The 20,260-nt window shown below is 36.6% G+C and overlaps 2 protein-coding genes across 2 annotated transcripts; both read right to left on the reverse strand.

The window, feature by feature from the left end:
- Nucleotides 1-7,564: 7,564 nt before the first annotated feature.
- Nucleotides 7,565-9,726, reverse strand: LOC122722454 (acidic leucine-rich nuclear phosphoprotein 32 family member B-like). The gene is made up of 3 exons (XM_043953155.1): nucleotides 9,609-9,726; nucleotides 9,101-9,388; nucleotides 7,565-7,812 (listed from the first exon to the last, which is right to left on the reverse strand). Exons 1-3 carry the CDS (start codon nucleotides 9,724-9,726, stop codon nucleotides 7,565-7,567), a joined length of 654 nt encoding a protein of 217 aa, XP_043809090.1.
- A 6,168-nt stretch (nucleotides 9,727-15,894) lies between these two features.
- Nucleotides 15,895-17,004, reverse strand: LOC110607647 (uncharacterized protein At5g39865). Its single transcript, XM_021746801.2, has one exon. It carries the CDS (start codon nucleotides 16,795-16,797, stop codon nucleotides 15,985-15,987), a length of 813 nt encoding a protein of 270 aa, XP_021602493.1. The 5' UTR covers nucleotides 16,798-17,004; the 3' UTR covers nucleotides 15,895-15,984.
- Between the last annotated feature and the right edge of the window lie 3,256 nt (nucleotides 17,005-20,260).

Below are 20,260 nucleotides of genomic sequence, written 5' to 3' on the forward strand. Positions count from 1 at the left end.
CGTGGGGCTCGGGGTTTCCTTGCATATCTTCAATTCGGTATACCCCGGGCTTAACCACTTTTGTCACCTTGAATGGACCTTCCCAGGTCGGTGCTAGCTTGCCTGCGGCTGCTCTTTTTCCTGTAGCTTCCAAGTTTCTTAAAGTCAGGTCTCCCACCTTTAGGCTTCTTTCTCTGACCTTTTGATTATAATATCTTGCCGCTCGTTGTTGATAAGCAGCAGTTCGGACTTGTGCTTCTTCCCTAACTTCTTCAAGAGCATCCAGGTTGCTTCTTAACTTGTCCCCATTGGTGTCCTCACTGAGAAATTGAACTCGATGAGTGGGGATCTGTAATTCAACTGGGACTACGGCCTCTGTACCGTAAGCGAGTGCGAACGGTGTTTCCTTAGTGGGTGCTCTGGGAGTAGTTCGGAGTGCCCATAGGATACTATTGAGTTCTTCTGCCCAGTTTTCCTTTGCACCGTCCAGCCGCTTTTTTAATCCTTGGAGGATTGCTCTGTTAGTGACTTCCGTTTGACCATTGGTCTGAGGATGGGCCACGGAGGAGAACTTATGCCATATGCCCATGTTCGTCGTGAAGGTTTTGAAGGTGCTGCAGTCAAATTGTCTGCCGTTGTCTGAGATAAGCACTCTAGGTATGCCAAATCTGCAGATGACATGCCCCCATACAAAATCTATCATTTTTCTGGCTGTGATTGTTGCTATTGCTTCTGCCTCTGGCCATTTCGAGAAGTATTCCACAGCCACTACTACAAATTTCCTTTGCCCCGTAGTCTTGGGGAAAGGTCCCAGGATGTCAATTCCCCATTGTGAGAAAGGCCATGGACTGGATATGCTTGCTTGAGGAGTGGCAGGGGTCCTGATGGCATTAGCAAATCTCTGACATACGTCGCACCTTCGGACAAACTCTTCTGCTTCTTTCTTAACAGTAGGCCAGTAGTATCCTTGCCTGAATATTTTGTTAGCTAATGTCCCTGCTCCCTCGTGAGCCCCACATAGGCCTCTATGTATTTCCTCCATTACCCTTGCAGCTTCTTCCGGACTTACACACCGGAGCCATGGGCTGGACTTCCCCTTTCTGTACAAAATTTTTGAGATGCCCCCTTTTTATCAATCTTTCAATCTCCGCGATTAACTGAAAACAGTTATTTGTATCGTGGCCATGTGTCCGGTGGTACTGACAATACTTGTCAGGATTCCTCTGATCTGCTTCCGTCCTCATGGGTGTAGGCCACTGGAGGAACTCCTTATCCTGGACTGCCATGAGCACTTCGGCTCTGGAAGCGTTAAGGGGAGTAGGCTTCTCAGGAACCCAAGGGGGGAGCACTCGTGGTTCATGAGCCCTGGGAGGAGGGGGGGCCTTTGATCCCTTCTTTCCCAGGCCTGCTTATATGGCTCAGGCCTCTTCCCACGCTTCTTTTCGTGTTTCTCCAGCCTTCCTTCCTTCGGGGCTTTCTCTTTTCCTGCCACCCCTTTGGCAAATCTACTCGTTACTAAGGCGTCGTCCTGCCTTATGTACTTTTCCGCCCTCTTCATCAACTCGGCCAGTGAGGTCGGAGGTTTCCTGCTCAAAGAACCAAAGAACTCGGCAGAGGTTGTTCCCTTTTGCATGGCCTCTACCGCCCTTCCTTCGTCGAGCTCGGAAATCTGCAGGGCCTCCGTATTGAAACGGGCGACATACTCTCTGAGAGATTCACCAGCTTTTTGCCTAACTGTTTCCAGATAGCTCGTCTTCCTGTCTGCTGGCACCCCGGCTACGAACCGGCTGATGAAGCGGAGGGCAAGATCTCCAAAACTTTTAATGCTTCCGGCCTCCAGGCTGTTGAACCATGCCCTCGCTGGTCCCGAGAGCGTTGTTGGGAACACCTTGCACATCAGGGCATCTGACAGAGTTTGCAACTCCATGAAGGTCTTATAGTTCATGACATGTTCTCTCGGGTTTCCAGCCCCATTATAGGCCGCCATCGGTGGCATCATAAACTTTTTGGGAACGGTCTCCTGCTGCATTACCTTCGAGAAGGGAGAAGAAGTAGGCAAGGAGGTTTGACTCTGACCTTTCTTACCTAGCTCGGCTAGGAGCTGCTCCTTCAACCTTTTCAGTTTTTGGTTCATTTTCTCGTCTTCTGGGTTGGATCTTTTGCCCAAACTACATTCTTCCTCCTCTGTTTCAGTTCCCGTTTCCCTGGTTGTTTCAGCAGAATAGTCGTCCACCTCTTCATTTTCTATCATCTCTCTTGCCCTTCTCCCATGGATTCGGGCCTCCGGTTCTTCTTCTTCTCCGGCATCGTGGTTGTTAGTTTGGAGGCGGATAGAGGTAGGTCGGGGTTCATCGGTTCTAGGCTCCTCCACTACTGGGAGTACGTTTACTGGGGTGCTAAGCCCCCTCTGTTGCATTATCTGCCCCAACCAGTGAGCAGTGGTTTGCAGCTGGAGAGCCATGGTTTGAATGTCTTGGTTAGATAGGGTCATGGTGGGAGTATTCCCTGCCAAGCCTGGCGAGGGATTAAGAGAGATGGGTGTTTGGTTATTCAACGTCATAGGACTAGAAAAAGAGAACTGCTGCCCCTCTTGTGCGGAGCTTAAGTCATTTGGAATATTAAGGTTACTTTCTTGGTGGTTTGCCATTGTGGATCTCAGTGGGTTTTTGAAAGTGAAAACTCCGGTGATGAAAAGATCTCCTTCGTTTCCCACAGACGGCGCCAATTGATGATCTGAGATCCAATAGAATAGGGTTTTTCCCGGGTTTTGTGTTACAGAATAAGGCTTAAAACTTTCTGAGGAGGGGACTCCTCTTTTATACATTGTCTTGCTTGCTGGTGACGTGTAAAGGTCTCTCCAGGATTGGGCCACGCGTCTCTGCCATACAGATTCGGGTGTACTAGGGTATCAGCTGCCTGTTACATGCGTAACGGCCTCTGATTCTCCTCATGCGTACGTTCGAGCGGATCTGCCAGGCTGTCTGGCGAGTACTGTTCTGGACCCCGGGCTGGGCCGAGAGTTGGGCTGGACGCTGGGCCTGAGAGGGGTCTGCTGGTCAGGGAGCAGGCTGGACTGAGTGAGGAAGCATGGTCGAGCCCGGCCCGGAAGCTGGAATGAGCCAGGCTTGTTGAGGGTATCAAGTACGTGGGCCTCTGTGTCATGGGCCCTTGGCTGTGGTTAAGCCCCTGTTCTGGGGTGAAGAAATCCAGCGGTCATCACATTGCATTGTTTCTGCCTTCTTCCTTTTAAAGATGTGTTTTTCCTTTCTTTTCTACATTTTTAAGTAATTATTTTCTATTCTAAACTAAATCATAGCATATAATACTTTACTACCATGTTCTTGATTGGTTTGATGCTTTGAATATCTATTGCATCATTCTAACTGTGAACATATTAGAACTCTGTTTCAAATTAATTATTCAGGCCTAGTACTTGATTATTTTATTTGTGAACTTTCTTTAATCTACTTTATTTATGATAAATTTTATTTTTGATATTTAATTTAATTAAATAAGCAAGTAAGAAGGTGAAAAGTCAAAAAATGTCCTTGGAGTGCCTATGTTGGTTAAACCTCTTCCATGAATTGGTATGAAAATCTTATCTTGGTAGAAACATGGAGCACATGGTGGGGCCTAATAGAGATAAATAAAGTCCCTTTACAAAAGGTGATAGACTTTAAGCCTTACAATTACTAGGATTAATTAACTTGCTTTATTTTAATTATTTTAAGGTTATATTAATTTATGTTCTCCTCCCTCCTTTCTATAAGGCCTTTGGATTATTAATAGTTTCTATTCTCCTTGTTTCTTTGTATGGAATTTAAATGTTTTCCTCATTTTCATTCATGTAACTAAATTTAGTTTATTTAATTGGTAACTCCAAAAACTAACTTTGCTTATTATATAATATGTGGTTGGCATATTTAGGGGTTATTTACATATTTGGCATGAAAATTATCCAAGTAATAAACACCTTAGGCAATTTGGACATAACATGAGATTAATTAATATGTTAGAAACTTAGAAGATTTATTCTTGTTGTGTCAAATTCAACATAGACGTTATGCATGCTAGAAACTCCCACTTTGGTGCTAATTGAATTTCGGGCATGAAAATGAATTTAGAAATATATTAATTAGGGCAATTTGATAATTTTAAGAATATATTAATTAGGAAAATTTGATAATTATTCCTCTTTAATTGAAATAGATATTTGGCATGCTTATGTGAAGAATTTATACTTTCTATTATATCTTGCCTGAAACCGATAAAATAAATATGAAACAAATGGTTACTGAGCCACTTGCCCTAGGTTATTTAGTTCAGGTGGCTACTAGCTCCACTCATAATTACCCAATAAAAAGATATGGGCGAGTTTTTTAAACGGTACAAAAAGGGGTGATACTCTTCCAAATACCGATTGCTCCATATGGAATCACCTTAAGAGGACAGCAAGTATCGCACTACTTGGACCATCGGGTTGGTAACCAATTGATCAAACAACTAGAGGAATGAGTCATAGGAGTGCATTTATTTTTAATTTTTATTTTTATTTTTATTTTTTTCTTTATTTTTCTTTGATGACACCCCTTAATTTTCAAATAAACATATAGTCTAGAAAATATCCTTTAATTCATTCTCAACAAAGGGCAGCAACTCATTAAAAAGAACATGCATTTATTACCCAACTATTTAAATAAGGACCATACTTCATGAACTTTCAAAATAAGTCTTAAAAATAAAAATAACAAAATAAACAATAATAAATTTATTCTATTTAAGCTAGCATACAAATGGCATAATAACTTGTATTCTACGATAAAGGACATATCAATTTCTTATGGCAAGTAAGAAGTTGTAAAAAAATTTTATTTTTTTTTTATTTTTTTTTTATTTTTTTTTTTTAACAAAATGATGTCAATATTAGAAATCTAAAAAATTAAATATGAGAAACAATTTAAAGTGCAAGTGCCAAGAAACTGTTGACAATCATAAAAACAGATATAGCTTTGGGCGCTCCTCTAACTCAAACACCAAAAACTCAAAAAAAAAAATGGTAGGAAAAAAAAATCCAAAAATTTCAGAATGTTCATCAATCATCAATCAATCTCATCACAAAAAAACACTTCAATTTCCATACTACATTGCTCCCACACTTACTCCTCACATTGTTCTCAATGTGAAAAAAATTCAATCAAACGAGGGAGGTCCATAAAATAAAATAGAAGTTAAAAGAGAACTTTCGTGAAGAGTAAGTCGCATAGAACTCAAGCTGGTGGTGGTTGGATTGTATTTCTCGGTCTTGGAGTTGCTTTAGGATCTCAGGTTTCACCTCTCATCGTCATAACTCATCTCATCTGCAAACGTTGGCGTATGGTTGCATCTGGCAAGGAAGTAGACGGCGGCGGAGGCGACGGTGTCGGTGCGGAAAAAGTTATGATCGGTGAGAAAGGAGCGACTGGGCTGGCAATCAGCAGCGAAGACATCGCAATCGGCAAAGGGCGCGGACAGACATGCAATTGGTGAAGAGAGATGCGCGACCGGCGAGGAGGCTTGCACGAAGGCTACGTCCGGCGAGGAGGGAGAGAGCGCTGCTCCTGGCGCGTGGTAGAGCGCCTGCTGATCCGGTCTGCCCGCGAGGCCTGGTCGCCGCGTCTGACGGGATCTTCACCGTGGTCTGGAGGCGCAACGAGCGGCGCCTTTCGGTGGCGGAGGAAGCGGCGCGGGAGGCCATCTATAGTGAAGAAAAGAAAAGAAAGAAAAAAAAAAAAAGAAGATGAAGATGATAGGAGAGAGAAAGAATTATGTTTATTTTATTTTTATTTTTATTTTTTTTATTTTTATTTTTATTTTTATTTTTATTTTTATTTTTTTTATTTTTATTTTTATTTTTATTTTTATTTTTATTTTTTTGGTAGAAAATAAGAAGAAGTAGAATAGAACTTACTTTTTTTATGGAGCAACAAAAATAACGACTTACCTCCAAGAAAACAAAATTCTTTAATTTTTTTTCAAATTGCAAAGAAGATCCAATCTGCTCCAAAAAATAGTAAATAAATTAATTGAAACTTAAAAATTAAAAGGAAACTTACTTGTGACTCTACAGGCTTGGGCAAGCCTATAACCTTGGGTTGCCTCCCAAGCAGCGCCCTTATTTATTGTTCTAGGCTGGACAGTGGCATGTTATGTTTCATCCACTTTCCTCTTCATATTCATTCAACACCCAAATTAACTTCATTGCTTTTAAATGATTCAACTTGGAGAAAATTATGATTGGAAGTGTGTTCTTATTTCCTAGGAATACATATTTCAAATGCACAGGAAGTGTTTGCAACTCAATTTTCAGTGCCCTATGGCTTGAAGCGCCCAACGAGCGGAATATTTTTTTCAATTTCTGCATTGAGTTTAGATGTACTATTGTCAAGGCAGTCCAATATCAAGTTCTCAGTTGGAACTACCCCCAACTTGTTTTCGTTGCTTAGTTCAAAGGCTTCTTGAGTGAGAGGGTCAACTATATCTATGCTGCAAAGAGAAAATTTATCATCAGAATACTTCATTGCATCATAGACATTAAATTTCACCTCTTTTCCATCAAACTCCATTGAAAGCATGCCTTCATGCACGTCAATCTTCGTTCTAACTGTGCTAAGGAATGGTCTTCCTAGCAATAAATCTTTAGAGTTGGATGAACAGTCATCTTCCATATCCAAGACAAAAAAGTCTGCTGGAAAGATTAATTTTCCCACTTGGACCAAAACATCTTCCAACACGCCCTTAGGATAAACTATTGATCTATCGGCGAGTTGGAGTGTGACTCCTGTTTGTTTCAAAGAACCTGCATCCAAAGACAAATAAACTGATAGGGGCATAACTAGGGCTGTGCAATCGGTCGGTTCGGTTCCGAACCGAACCGAACCGATTAAACCGAAAACCGATTTGTTAAAATTTATAAAACCGAAAAAACCGATTATGAAGGTATAACCGAACCGATAAAAATCGGTTCGATTCGGTTCGGTTCGGTTCAAACCGAAATCTGTATTTTTTTTAATTTTTTATTTTTAATTTCAACAAAATAATTTAATAAATATTCTATTAATCTCTGGATCTAATACCTCAAACTCCACTTCTATCGCCGCCTGCAACTCCTCTAGCTTACTCACCTCCTCATCCAACGCTGCCACCGTAGCAGCATCAGACGCCGACGCAGAAACCTTCTCCTCGAGCTTAAATCCAGCAGCGGACGTCCCGCCGGAAGCCGAAGAAGCAGGTAATGGGTCCCTCTGGTCGATGATGGTACCAGCAGCAGTGGACCCACTTAAAGCATATGAAATTCTTAGTTCCCTTCCCACATTGAATACCCAACAACTCAACTCTGTTTCGATGTTGTGAGTTACTGTGCAATGCATGGCTGTGTCTGTGTGAATTGAAGGTCAAACTCAAACCCACTACCTTCGCCTTTCACCATTCTACCTACGACACCTCCGATGTGTTCTTCCTCTTTCTTCCATTGAATAATAATATTCTTCACAAGAATCTAGACAACCCACTTTCCCCCCTCCGTAGATTTGTGTCTCAGATTTCGATTTTACGTTGGTTGATAATATTTAAAATTCCTCTTGTCATCTGAGTCTCTTCTCGCGTGTGAGCCGTTTCGACGGTGTAGACGAAGAGCTGGATGTCGAGAGCCAAACTCTTCTTCACCGTCTTCATCCTCGTCACTGTCTTCCTCCTCGTCGTCGTCATCGTCGTCTCCGCCTTCACCATCGTCATCTTCATCGTCATCCTCGTCGTCGTCCGCCGACTGAACCAGTTCGTAGTCTTCGTCGTCCTCATCTTTCGGGAGAATAGGGGTGGGGGAATCGGGAGATTGGAGAATGTGGAAAATGGGATGGAGGGGAGGGGTTCGGCGAAAGGTATGGAGGGGGTTGGGTTGCTGGCCTGCTGGGTTGGGTTGGGTTGGGCTGGGTTGGGTTCGGTTTGTCGGTTTGATCTGTTATTTAACATGTTTAAACCGAACCGAACCAAAAACCGAATAATTTTAAATCTACTAACCGAACCAAACCGATTTTTCCAACTAACCAAACCGATAAACCGAATTTAATCAGTTCGGTTCGGTTTTTCGGTTTAGACCGAGAATTGCTCAGCCCTAGGCATAACATTTATAGAAACTCCTAAATCACACATTGCCTTCTTGATTTCAAGGTTTCCAACTTTACATAATATTGCAAATATACCTTTGTCTTTACATTTTTGTGCAATTTTTCTTTGGAGTACAGCTGACACATTTTTGTGCAACATACCTTTTCGTGCCCATACAATTTTCTTTTATTAGTGCAAAGGTCTTTTAGAAATTTCACATGTATTTGCTTTATAGTTTCAAGAAGGGGTATGTTTACCTGGACTTTACGAAAAATCTCCAAGATCTCTCTCTTCCTTTTCTCTTTTTGATTGAGCAAATCTTTCGGGAAAAGGTGGACGTATTACCTGCATTGGGGATTGTTTTTCCTCAGATTTTTGAGGCTGATTCTCTTATAGAATCTCTATTTCTACTTCTGTTTTTTGGTCTGCCGTACTGCCTTGGGCAAGCTTCTTCGGGCAAGCCTCTTCAGGCTGGCAGATTCTAACTCCTTCCCACTTCGCAGCATAATTGCACTTACGTTCTGTTTTGGAATTGGAACTAGAAGCATTTTTTTAACAACATTAGTGATAGACAAGGTTTTTACTAAATTTTCCAATGAATTATTGTGTCAAAAGTATTATCGCTAATATTTTCAATAGCACCACATATTTGCTGCAACAAATTAGAGATGAGACTTTAAACGACAAATTGTAGTCCATTGAAAATTTGTTACTAAAAATATTAGTGACGAATTTTAAACTATAAGTGATAAAAATTTCTATTGCTAATAGTCTTTTTTTTAGTGTAATAGTCCATCTAATCTTGATTTTTTTTAAATTTAAATTGGGTTAAATTTTTTATTTTCATTTAGTAATTTTAGTTCGATATAATAGGTCCTCGTCTATCTCTTTCCCTTGAAAATAGGTTATCGATTCTAGGCTTAAGTTTTAGGAACGACTTCAGCTGCATTCTTTCCCTTTGATGGCTTCACAGGACCCTTGCCTTTGTCTCCCTTCTTGTACTCAACAAGGGATTCTGCTATCGAAATAACAATAGCAAGGACTTGAGCTCCCCTATGCTCAATTTCCATCTTTAACCAATGCTGAAAATCATCCATAAAAGCAAACAAGGCCTCCTCATCTGGATAGTTTGAGATTTCCAACAGAATTTCGAAAAACTCTTTAACGTAATCACTAATTGTACCTTTCTGAGTCAGCCTCCTCAATTTTGCTCTGGCTTCCTTAGCAGCATTATCCGGTGAGAATTGGATTTCAACTCCTTGAAATCTTCCTACATGGCTATAGTGCAAGTGCCTTCTCAATATCAGCTTACCTTCTTCTCCGCCCGACCATGGCAGTGTCGACTAAGTATAGTGGGGCATGATCAATTTTCCTAGCGTCCTCCACGATCCCCAGTGCTTTGAAGTATTGATCTCAGCTCCACAGAAAATTGTCAATGTCTTTAGCATTATGCGTTCTCTTGAACGCGTTCGGTTTAGGCACTTTCATACGTGTCGTAGGAGCTCCTAAAGCGAATGATGTTCCAGCCATGCTGCCTTGGACCACCACGGAGCACATCAAAGCCATTTGCTCCTCAAGCTTCTTTATCTTCCCCATCATCCTATCCATTTTCGCTTTTAAAAAACAGTTCTCCTCCCTTATGGCAGCATTATCTTCGGACTAGGCGTGCCTGAGTGACTCCGCCTCACTCGCTAGCTCCTCAACAGCAAAATCAAACTCTTCCATCCCAATACTAAGTTCCTCAATGCAGGTGTCAATCTTCTCAAACTTCTCTTCCTCCTCGTTTAACACTAGCTCCACCTTCGCAAGACAGGTTTCCATATCACCGAGCTCCTCTCTAGCTCTTGCAGACTCCCTTGAATTGCCCCTTCCTTTCCTTTTGCCGCCACCCTACTCCTCAATCATGGGAGCAACACCACCAATAAACTCGCTTGGAATCTAACATTTTTACCTAAAGAGCAAACCAACGCTCTAATACACTTGACACGTAGTAAATGATTCAATACTCGAATTTCACTTATGGTCTTAGTTCCACAAACTAAATTCAGCCTTAATCAGTAGCTCAAAACAAGAACTGCATTTGGGTGATTGTGGCTAAGGAAGCTTGATTGAGGGAGAAAGGGTTGATGGATAAATAGAAAAGAGAATTACGATGGAAGAAAGAAAATTGTATTGCTTTAGAAAATGCTTTTACAGATTGCAGATTGCGGATGCTTAATTTAGCCAAAAGCTAAAAAATGTACAAATAAATCTCATTATGGGTATTTATAGGCATTCCACCTCCTCAATATGTGGTGGAAATGCATTCTCTAATATATGGTCAGAATTGTCCTTTTAGAACTTTCAAGGGCCTTTTGATAATTTTACATTCTAGGAAGAATTATGGATTAGCTGGATAAAGTGCTTGTGAGACCCATTTGGCTGGAGTAAGTCTATTGCCCAGCAAATTTCTGAAAACTTCTGGACTAGTCTGGCAGCCTCCTGACTACTCTTGGCGCTCCTAGTCAAACTGGAACCTCCTGCAGCCAACTAGACTCCATTGGCCAGTTCCGCATACTCTAGGTCCTTCTGGAAAGTTCGCATGCCTTTAAACCTTGCTCTGTGCAGCTTCGTAGACGCCTCATGTACTCCGCAACACTCCGTGCCAGCTAGTACACTCCGTGCCAGCAAAACCTCGTTTAAGCGCTCCGCAGACTCGTTGTAGCAGTTCTTCCTAAATTTTTAGATTTTTTGGGAGATGAAAAGAGTTGCGACAAATTGCAGGCCATCTGCTCACTTCCTCCACCTCTTCCGCTTTCAAACTCGCATCAAAATAAAAATATCTTGCATGTTCATGCAGCAGCATTATTTGTCTCCTCATACCTCTGTAATGGAGGATCATTACTGCCCTCTTCCTCTCATTTAATTGAAGTCAATCTCAGTGCCTCAACCACAGGAGGCCGTTGTACACCTTTTCCAAGGTCATTATGAACTTTGTGCACTATCTGAGCATCCTGAAGAACAGATTTCTGTGTTACAGAATTAGCAGTCAAGTGAGCAAATCTCTCATAGGGAAATGTCAGATAAAAAAGTATTGAAAGCAATCTCATAATTTAGTCTTGCTTCTCTCTGAAAGCTCGCTTGTCCAATGCTTAGATCCAATATAAGACGTTGAGATGCAGAACCAGGACATCTCTTCTTCTTACTTGCACATTAATCTATCCTGCTATTCTCTCATCTCCATGTACCTATAAGCCTTGAGAGATGGAAATAACAAAGTGAAGAAGAAGTATTCTTTATTAATGTGAAGACTTCATAACACCAAGAATATCAGTATACATTCAGCTTAAATAAAAGATTAATAACTAAGTTTGCTAGAAAAGTGGAGAAAAATAATGAAAAACCTCACTTGAAAGAGAACGGATCACCCAAAGAATCTCAACCACAAAGACTCATCCAAATAACATTATTTACAAATTACACCTTATCACTCCCGTACTCAAGCCTAAACACAGCATCCTTATCACTCCCTCTCTTGAGAATTTTGGGCATATGCATCCTTCAATGCATTCCAAACAGCTCGAACTGTTTCTAGCCCGATGACAAGTCCGAGTGATTCCTCGCTCAGGGTGCCATAAATCCACCCACGAAGTAATCTATCAGACTTTTGCCATCCTTTGAAGACGTCTGAGTGTTGTGGTTGATAATTTTCTGGGATTAGGTTGGGAGGGGTAACGAATTTTTGATCTTCAGGGAAGCCAGTAGTCAGGTGATCTGACAATTCTTGACTTTCTGCTAAGCTCAAAAGTTGTTCTCTCCACAAGGGATAGTTTGATTGCTTGAGTTTGAGGGTTACAAAATTGGCTACATTTAGAGTAGAAGCCATGGCGAGCAGATCGTTATGCTTTGATACCAAAATAACAAAGTGAAGAAGAAGTATTCTTTATTAATGTGAAGACTTCATAACACCAAGAATATCAGTATACATTCAGCTTAAATAAAAGATTAATAACTAAGTTTGCTAGAAAAGTGGAGAAAAATAATGAAAAACCTCACTTGAAAGAGAACGGATCACCCAAAGAATCTCAACCACAAAGACTCATCCAAATAACATTATTTACAAATTACACCTTATCACTCCCGTACTCAAGCCTAAACACAGCATCCTTATCTCTCCTGAGGGGTGGATTCGTCCTTATTACTCCCTGAGTTAATAGATGGAAGTATACTTAAAAATGTCATCAACTTCCATGTCACCACTAGGCAAAAACAAGGATACTGCTGATTTGTGGATACGTCCGCGGACTGGCAAATGCAAGCTTTATAGTTCTACGTCATCTTCAAGGCAATAATGCTTTGGTAGAGGAAGTGGAGTAGTACTGCTATCACTCACCAAACTATCACCAAAATCCTTGACCCTATAGATCATCAACTGTTCTTCAGAAAATGGCTAAATTCTTAACTTGGTAAATTATTGATACAAGCAGATAAACGAGGTGATCCATCAACATCCATAGAAGAAGAAACAACAGAAACCTTTTCAACAGATAAACAAAGAAAAACAAGAAAAAGTACTTTCTCTGAAATAAAGAAACATTTTCTTCTATTGTGCTGTAACCGTGATTTTCCATGAAACTGAGCAATCTCAAATGAAACGTTAAATTTCCAAGCACAGAAACCAGTATGGGTTCACATTCTCCACAGTTTTATTCCATGTATTGTCCAATTTCAATCAACTTCCTTTAGCATCATCTTAAGGAATAGGGAAACGACAATCTGTACTTCTCCCATTTCTTTTTATTTTCTTTTATTTCATATTATTCTGATGACTATCACTTCAAGTCTTATCAAAATATTCCGAGACAAAACGACCCTTTTCTTTGTTTATTTTATCCATAAAAGAACCTTAAGTAGCTTTTCAAGATTGAAAATTTTGGCCTCTTATAGCGTTTCTTTCCAGTTATGATACACCTGTGACCATCATCCTGAAACATTTTTTTACTCAATTTACTTAATTTCTATAAAAGGGTTAAATAAAAAAAAATGAGGTAGCCAATCCATACAAAATTCCTTCACCATGATTTCCTATGGCTGAGGATGGGAGTGCCAAAACTAATTCCATCCAGTCATATAGCTATTTCCATATGCTTATTAGAGGATTTTATAATAGTGGGATGAAAATGCCAAAATTTATTTCATCTGGTCCCACTGCCATTCCTAAATGCAAATTAGAAGAATTTGAGGAATTTTATTTTCAGTCATAAAAGCAGAAACCAAGTATGCCTGTTCATCTAACTTTACTGGATGAAGAATGCCTATGCTAAATCAAAACTCAACCTCCAAGATCCAACACATGATAGTACTTCATTATACAGAACATTAAATACAGACAACCAAGGCAAGCAATTTACAGAATCAAGGCATACACTGACTAGTATTTTGCATCTAATCACAAAAATGATAAGACTAGGATATGATGCAGCCACATTATTCACCTGAAAATTAAGGAGAGAAAGTAGACGAAACCTTAATTTGGACACCCTACAAATTATCTGCTCTCTGTAAGAGACTGTACCTAACAAAGATGTCCATACTCTTGTATCCTATCTTTTTATTTCAAATCAAATAACCTTCACAAACTAATATATTAAACATTTAATGAACGTAAAACCATATTTAGCAATGTTACTCGGACAGTTTTTGGAAGGATGGAACAAATTGTAGTTCAGTGAACAAGTAGTTAAGTTACTTGAAAAAGAGAAGAAATAGATGACAACTGGCATAAATTAAAAATAAAACAAGAACTCTTCAAAATTTCATTTCTGGTAGTTGAGGCAGCAGCAGGCTCTCGTACCAGAAGAATAAAAGAAAAATTAGAAGCAAATGTATTCAGTGATGGAGGGTTGAGAATTTAGAATGTGAAGTGCAGTAGCATGATTGACTTCAAATAGGATCGTGGTTGCAATGATTCAGCTAAAGGTACAAAGTGCAACCGCATGAACATGCACAATCTTTGGTTCCAGATTAGGACATGGCACAAAAAGCATTGGAAGAAAAAAAAAATGGGGAAGGCAACAAAGGAAAGGAGGAGAGGGAAGGAGAGGGGAGAAAATAGAAAATAAAGCAAAAGAAATGAATGAATAGCCTTGATTGCAGGGTTGCTTCTCAAACTCATGGAGAAAAGAGAGTGTGAGGCAAGAGAATTATAAATTTTCTTCTGGACTCAATATTTCTCCCACATCACTTCTGTGAAACAAGAAATCCCATAGCATTCCAGTTTTCAATACCCAATATATATTATCTTAGCGATCACAAAATGTCAAAAGACACCAATCCAGAAGTTAGAAGTAGAACACCCTCTGAGGTTGGATTGGAAAGCAGATAATTTATGAAGACATAAGAAAGAAAAGAGAGAATTACAGCTTCTATTTTACAAATGGTAAAGTATGATATGAGAAGAATTAAATTCGGTCCTAGGATACTCATAGCTCCATTGGCAAGTGATTGTAGTTGAAAATCATCATTGGGATAGACAAGGACATGCTTATCAGATCATGGATAAGAAGACAAATAGTTTACACTGTTATTTTCCTGTATTTAGCGAGTATTTTGCCTCTAATTGTCCATATTTTAGTATTCTATACCAAGGTAGATTAATTGATATATATGAAAAAAGTATTAGAGACAAAATGAATGGATCATAAAAAACCACCTCTATTTCTCACCTAACACATATGAAGGGTCATCTTATAAAGTAGTATTACATGCTCCTACAATCCACTATTTTGCTATCAATTACAATACAATAAGCATCAAGTTTACGATTATTTGTTGCATAAACTTCCTTAAGAACCAAGATTATCAAAGCTGTACAGAACGTAGAAATATTGGATGAATTGAAAAGGATAAATAAACTGAACATGCACAGAAGAGCAACAAAGGAAGCCAAATCCAAGTCTTAAAAAACCATAGGAAAAAAAAAATGGTTTTGAGTAGAATTTCCAGTACTCGTGATTCCTTTATTAAGCATCACGATAAAAAGGCAAACACTACTTGGCCAAAATAATGATTATCAAGGGGGAAATGTCCATCACAAATGGAACAAAATGGTCCCAACAAATGGTAGATTACTAAAATAATAGAGAATAATTTAAATAAAAAGAAAGGTATGTATATATATCAACAGCATTGATATCCTACAAGAAAGGAAGGTACACATAACTACAGCATTCATATCCTAAAACTCATGGCATAAAATCAGACACAATTAAGAACAAATGAATAAAGACAAGATGCAATTATTCTATCATACTTGTCAAATTTAACAAAGACTCCAAGAAGATATGCATCCCTGAAAGAAAAAATTTGTCTATTTAAACTACACCTGTTCCATTATTTTGGTATTTAACAGTAAAAGCCTTGCTCAGCAACAAAAATTCATGGGAAATTTGAAAAAAAAAAAATCCATGAGCTTAGAAATTGCTTTCATCAGATCAAATCAAATTTTATTTTTATTATTTTTTTAAAATAATGAATTGATCTTTTCAAACAAAAACAAATTATACCCTTGAGTAAATCTCAATGTTCGTACAATGGGAAGTTTGTGGACTCAATAATGTAAATCCTCCTTTAATCTATAGCCAACGATAACAAAAATAATAACATAAACATTAATGGTCTTTCCCTCTATGCTCCGTTTTAACTACTTCACAAATCACAAAGTTAATTTACAACGCCCAAAAATTAAAAGAATATTAAATTGTTCTCAAAAGTTAGATGAAAATTTAAAAAAAGAAAAAGAAAATAACAATAGCCCAGAAATTTATTAAAAAAAATATAAATTCTCTTCTTTCTTTTTCTCAACAAAAAATTAACAGATCAGTGGGATCAGAGAGGCGCACAGGAACAAGAAGGGCACCTTATGAGACCGTTCTCGTTGCAAGCGGCGCAGCTCTTAAACCCAGATTTCTCTGTGTACATTTTGTGACTACCGTTACAGTCGTGGCACAAAATGAATCTGTAACCGCTACACGTGTCGCAGACACCAGGTTCCGCTGCGGGCAAACCTTCCACGAACTTCTTGAGCTCGCCTGCCTCGTGCAACTGCCTAATCTCCTCCGCACCTCCTACATATCTCCCACCGATAAAGACCCTAGGCAAAGTCAACGTAGTTTGACCGCCGCCAAAGATCTGCTGTAGCTCCTTTAGGAATCTTGAATCCATGGAGAGATCTCGTTCGTCGATCGAGACACGAAATCCTTGGAGAATAGATTGGACGGTCCGGCAATCTTCAAATGTCGAGCGAACTATGCGTAGGCTTGTAGAGTAAACGACAATCCGTTTATCAGCACCCGGGATTGAGATCAACGGCGGGGGCTCTTGACATTCCGGTTGCGGTAGTTGGAGCGGTGTTGTTTTACTAACAGGTGAGGAAACGACTTCGGCTTCATATCCGAGCTGTGTCTGTGTGGTGGATTGGGAGTGGGTGAGAGGACGAGCCGCAGAAAAGGAGCGGATGATTGAGGTGGCGACACGAACGCGATGGAAAATGGAGGACTTTTTGGTGGGTGGAGAGGGATCGTCGGAGCAAAGGTGCTGAATATCTTTGAAAGTGGGAAATGAGAAAGGGGAGGAAGTAGAGGAAGAAGAAGAGGAAGTATCGCGAATCCTGACCGTTGATTGACTCCGCTGCCGCCACATTGATGGGTGGACGATTGGGAGTTCGGAGAGAAGTTGAAGATGAAAATGGTGAAGAAATTGAAGAAGGAAAGTGATTTGGTTTTGGGTTTATGGGTCTGTGAGGGTTTGCTTAAAGTGAAGGCTTTTGGAATGGAGATTGAGAGAGAGAATAGCTGAAAAAGAGGGGTCTTCTTTTGCAGGTTAAAGAAAACAAAAAGAAACAAGGGATTGTTTAAAGTAGTTGAAGGGGTTATAATTAGGTGAAATTTAATTATCTGGAAAAACAAACTGTTTAATTGTTTTATTAAATTTCTGTTAAAAATAAATCATGATTATGGAAAATCAATAATATATAACTTTTTTAAAACAAAACAAAACTACTTATTATCGATTCATATAAACAAACAATTATTCATAGAATACAATTACGACGAATTCATTAATTTTAAAATTTAATAAAAATTTATAATTATTTAAAATTATAATTATTTAAAATTAAATCTCTGTCTAAAATAATTTTAAATGTCTGTTTAAACAACTATATAAGATAATTTGTCAAAATACTCCACTTTCTTTATCATCTTTTAAACTTAAATTATTAAAATTTCTCAAATAAAACTATGGAAAAGAGTTTCTACGAGATAAAACTCGAATAAAGTTTTAAAATTGACATTATCGTTGCGATTCTGAAAACGCATAATAACTAGTAAACCTTCATTATTACCTTCCGAAACAACTAAATCAATCAAATTTAAAGAAAAGTCGACCACAGAAAAAGATCCATGACTCTTCCACATTAACAAAATGCATACTTTCAATTCTTGCCTATTAACTGAGAAGTAATCATTAAAATGTAAAAAATTATGAAAAAATTTCATACAAAAACTAAGAGTTTTTGTTTCCATCAAAAATAAAATGTACAGCTTGTAATTAAGAACCAAATCATTCAATGCATTAACTGTCTAAGAATTGCCGCTATAAAACTGCCAAAAGAGGTCTGCATATTTTGAGAATTGATTGGATTGTATGTAAAAAATATATCCATCATACAGAAATTATAAGTGACGATCGGAATATCTCTGAAACTCTTAATAGGAACAATAATATTTTTTTTTAATCGATAGTAAATTGACGCAGATTATTTTTTATGGAGAAGAGGAAAGAAAAAATCAAATTTAAGGAAAAAAAAAGAAAAAGGAAAAAACGAGAGTGTCGAGTAATAAAAAGACCACAAATGAAAATTAATGAATTACATCAATAATATATAACTAAAATTATAAAAATAAAAGTTAAACACATAATTCTTGGGCAGTTGATATTTTAATATCTTGGTAATTAACATTTATAAAAATAACTTCTAAATTATTTAAATTTATACAGGGTAAATATTTAACACCTAAAATCTAAAATATATAAAAAAAAAGTATATTGTTGTAGACTGATAATGCAAATATTAAGGGTTAAATTATATATTCAATTAAAAGTATATAAAAGGAATTAACTAATTTAATTATATTAAACTTAATATAACTTAATTAGATTTTAAAAATAAGATTTAAATAATTAATAGACTTTTAAAATAAAAAATACAAAAATTAATTTTTAGCTTCCTTGCTAAGATATTTGACAAGTTTGCCTAATTATAGATGAAAAGTCTTCATTAACATTAGTTGATCAAGGTTGTCTCGTCATCTCTATTATTGTAAAGAAGGTAAAAAAAAAAAAAAAAAAGAATTCTGCTCTCATATTGCTTTATTTTTTCTAAACATTTATCTTAACTCTGCTCTTATGTAAAAGTTAGTTGATAATTTTACCTTTATTTTATTAATTTTTACATTTAATTATTATAAAATATAACTATTTAATTTTTAAATTTATAAAATATAATTATTAAATTTATGAATTTTATAATTTATAAAAATATAATTATTTAATCATTAAAAAGTAAGGTATATATTGCTCACATTAGTGCTCAAAAATTAAATAATTAAACTTTTATAAAAATTGAGTATTAAATAATAAAAAAAATTAAAGTGTAACTAATTTTTCTTATAAAAGTGATGAGCTAAATTCTACATTTTACTTTTTTTTTTTTTCTTTATTTTCTTGTTGTGTAAATTTCCTTTCAATTAATAGGAGAGATAGAATCCAACCTATGATATTTAATTTTTTGGAAAAAGTGATTCATCATAAAAATTAATGATTCACCGAGTCAGAAAGTAATGAATCAAATTAGACTGACAATTGAATCAGTTCGGTTATTTAATTTAATTGATTTCATTTGATTATTAATTTTTAAAATTTTTTATTTTTAATTTGATTTGATTTTTTATTTTTTAAATTATTTTTTTAGAATTATAATTAATATTATTATGGATATAAATTAAAAAATATAATTACAATAATAAATTTAATTTTTATTTCTAATATATTATTCTTTCATATTATTTAAATAAAAGTTATATAAATAATAATAAAAGGAAAGGATTCAATCTCCATAACACGTAATGGCGGTAACATGGCAGATGCATTTATACCCTCATGTGAAATCCAGAACCCAAGCAATAATACAACATAAATATCCTTTTAGGTAAAATATTAATTTAATTTTACTGTTTAGTAAAATTTATATATTATTTTTTATATTTTAAAAGTCAGTTACTTTTTCTAATTTTTAAAAATTAATAAATTAATGCCTGTCATGAGAAATACAACTAAAATTCTTCTATTTCATTAACAAATTAATTCTATAATATCATACATTCTAACAATTTAGTTCATTACATACAATAAAAATAATAGTGAATAACTTTATTTCACAGCATAGATTAATGTATTTTTTTAAATTACAAATATAAAATAGCTAGTTTTTAAAAATATAAAAATTAATGTGTAAATTTTATTGAATTATAAAGAGTAAATTTTAATTTATGAATTTTGAAAACCATGATAAGGATGCTTTTTTTTTTTATTTCTTTGCTTTTAATTAAGAATTTACTCTTAATTAAAAGTGATTGATCATGTTCGCTAGTTTTTTTTTATCATTTTTTCTCTCATTATACTGAGAATTTAATCATTTTACTTTTTGTGGGAGTATAAAACATGAGAAATTTAATTATTAAGAGATTTAATTATTTTATTTTTTATAAAAGTGTATATAGATTTACACAATTACACTTTAAATTTCGAAATAGAATTCGGAAAACATTGAATAGTAATAAAGTATGGTAACATTAGTTATATTTGGTGGTCGCAACTATTATTTATTTTTAGAGTGTCGCAATAACTTTAAGACTTCTAATCATATTGTGATTGGAATTTCTTCGTATCATACATTTTGTTTTTATATAATACCCATATTAATAAGAAATGGACTCAGAAATTAGAAAGCGCAAATTAAAGATATCCATAGACCGAATACTCTATGGATTATCTTAAATCCTAATTTAGACAAAATCCCAAATAAGAGTCAAATATGGAATTT

Source organism: Manihot esculenta, chromosome 18 (genome assembly GCF_001659605.2).
Source record: "Manihot esculenta cultivar AM560-2 chromosome 18, M.esculenta_v8, whole genome shotgun sequence".
Lineage (NCBI taxonomy): Eukaryota > Viridiplantae > Streptophyta > Magnoliopsida > Malpighiales > Euphorbiaceae > Manihot > Manihot esculenta.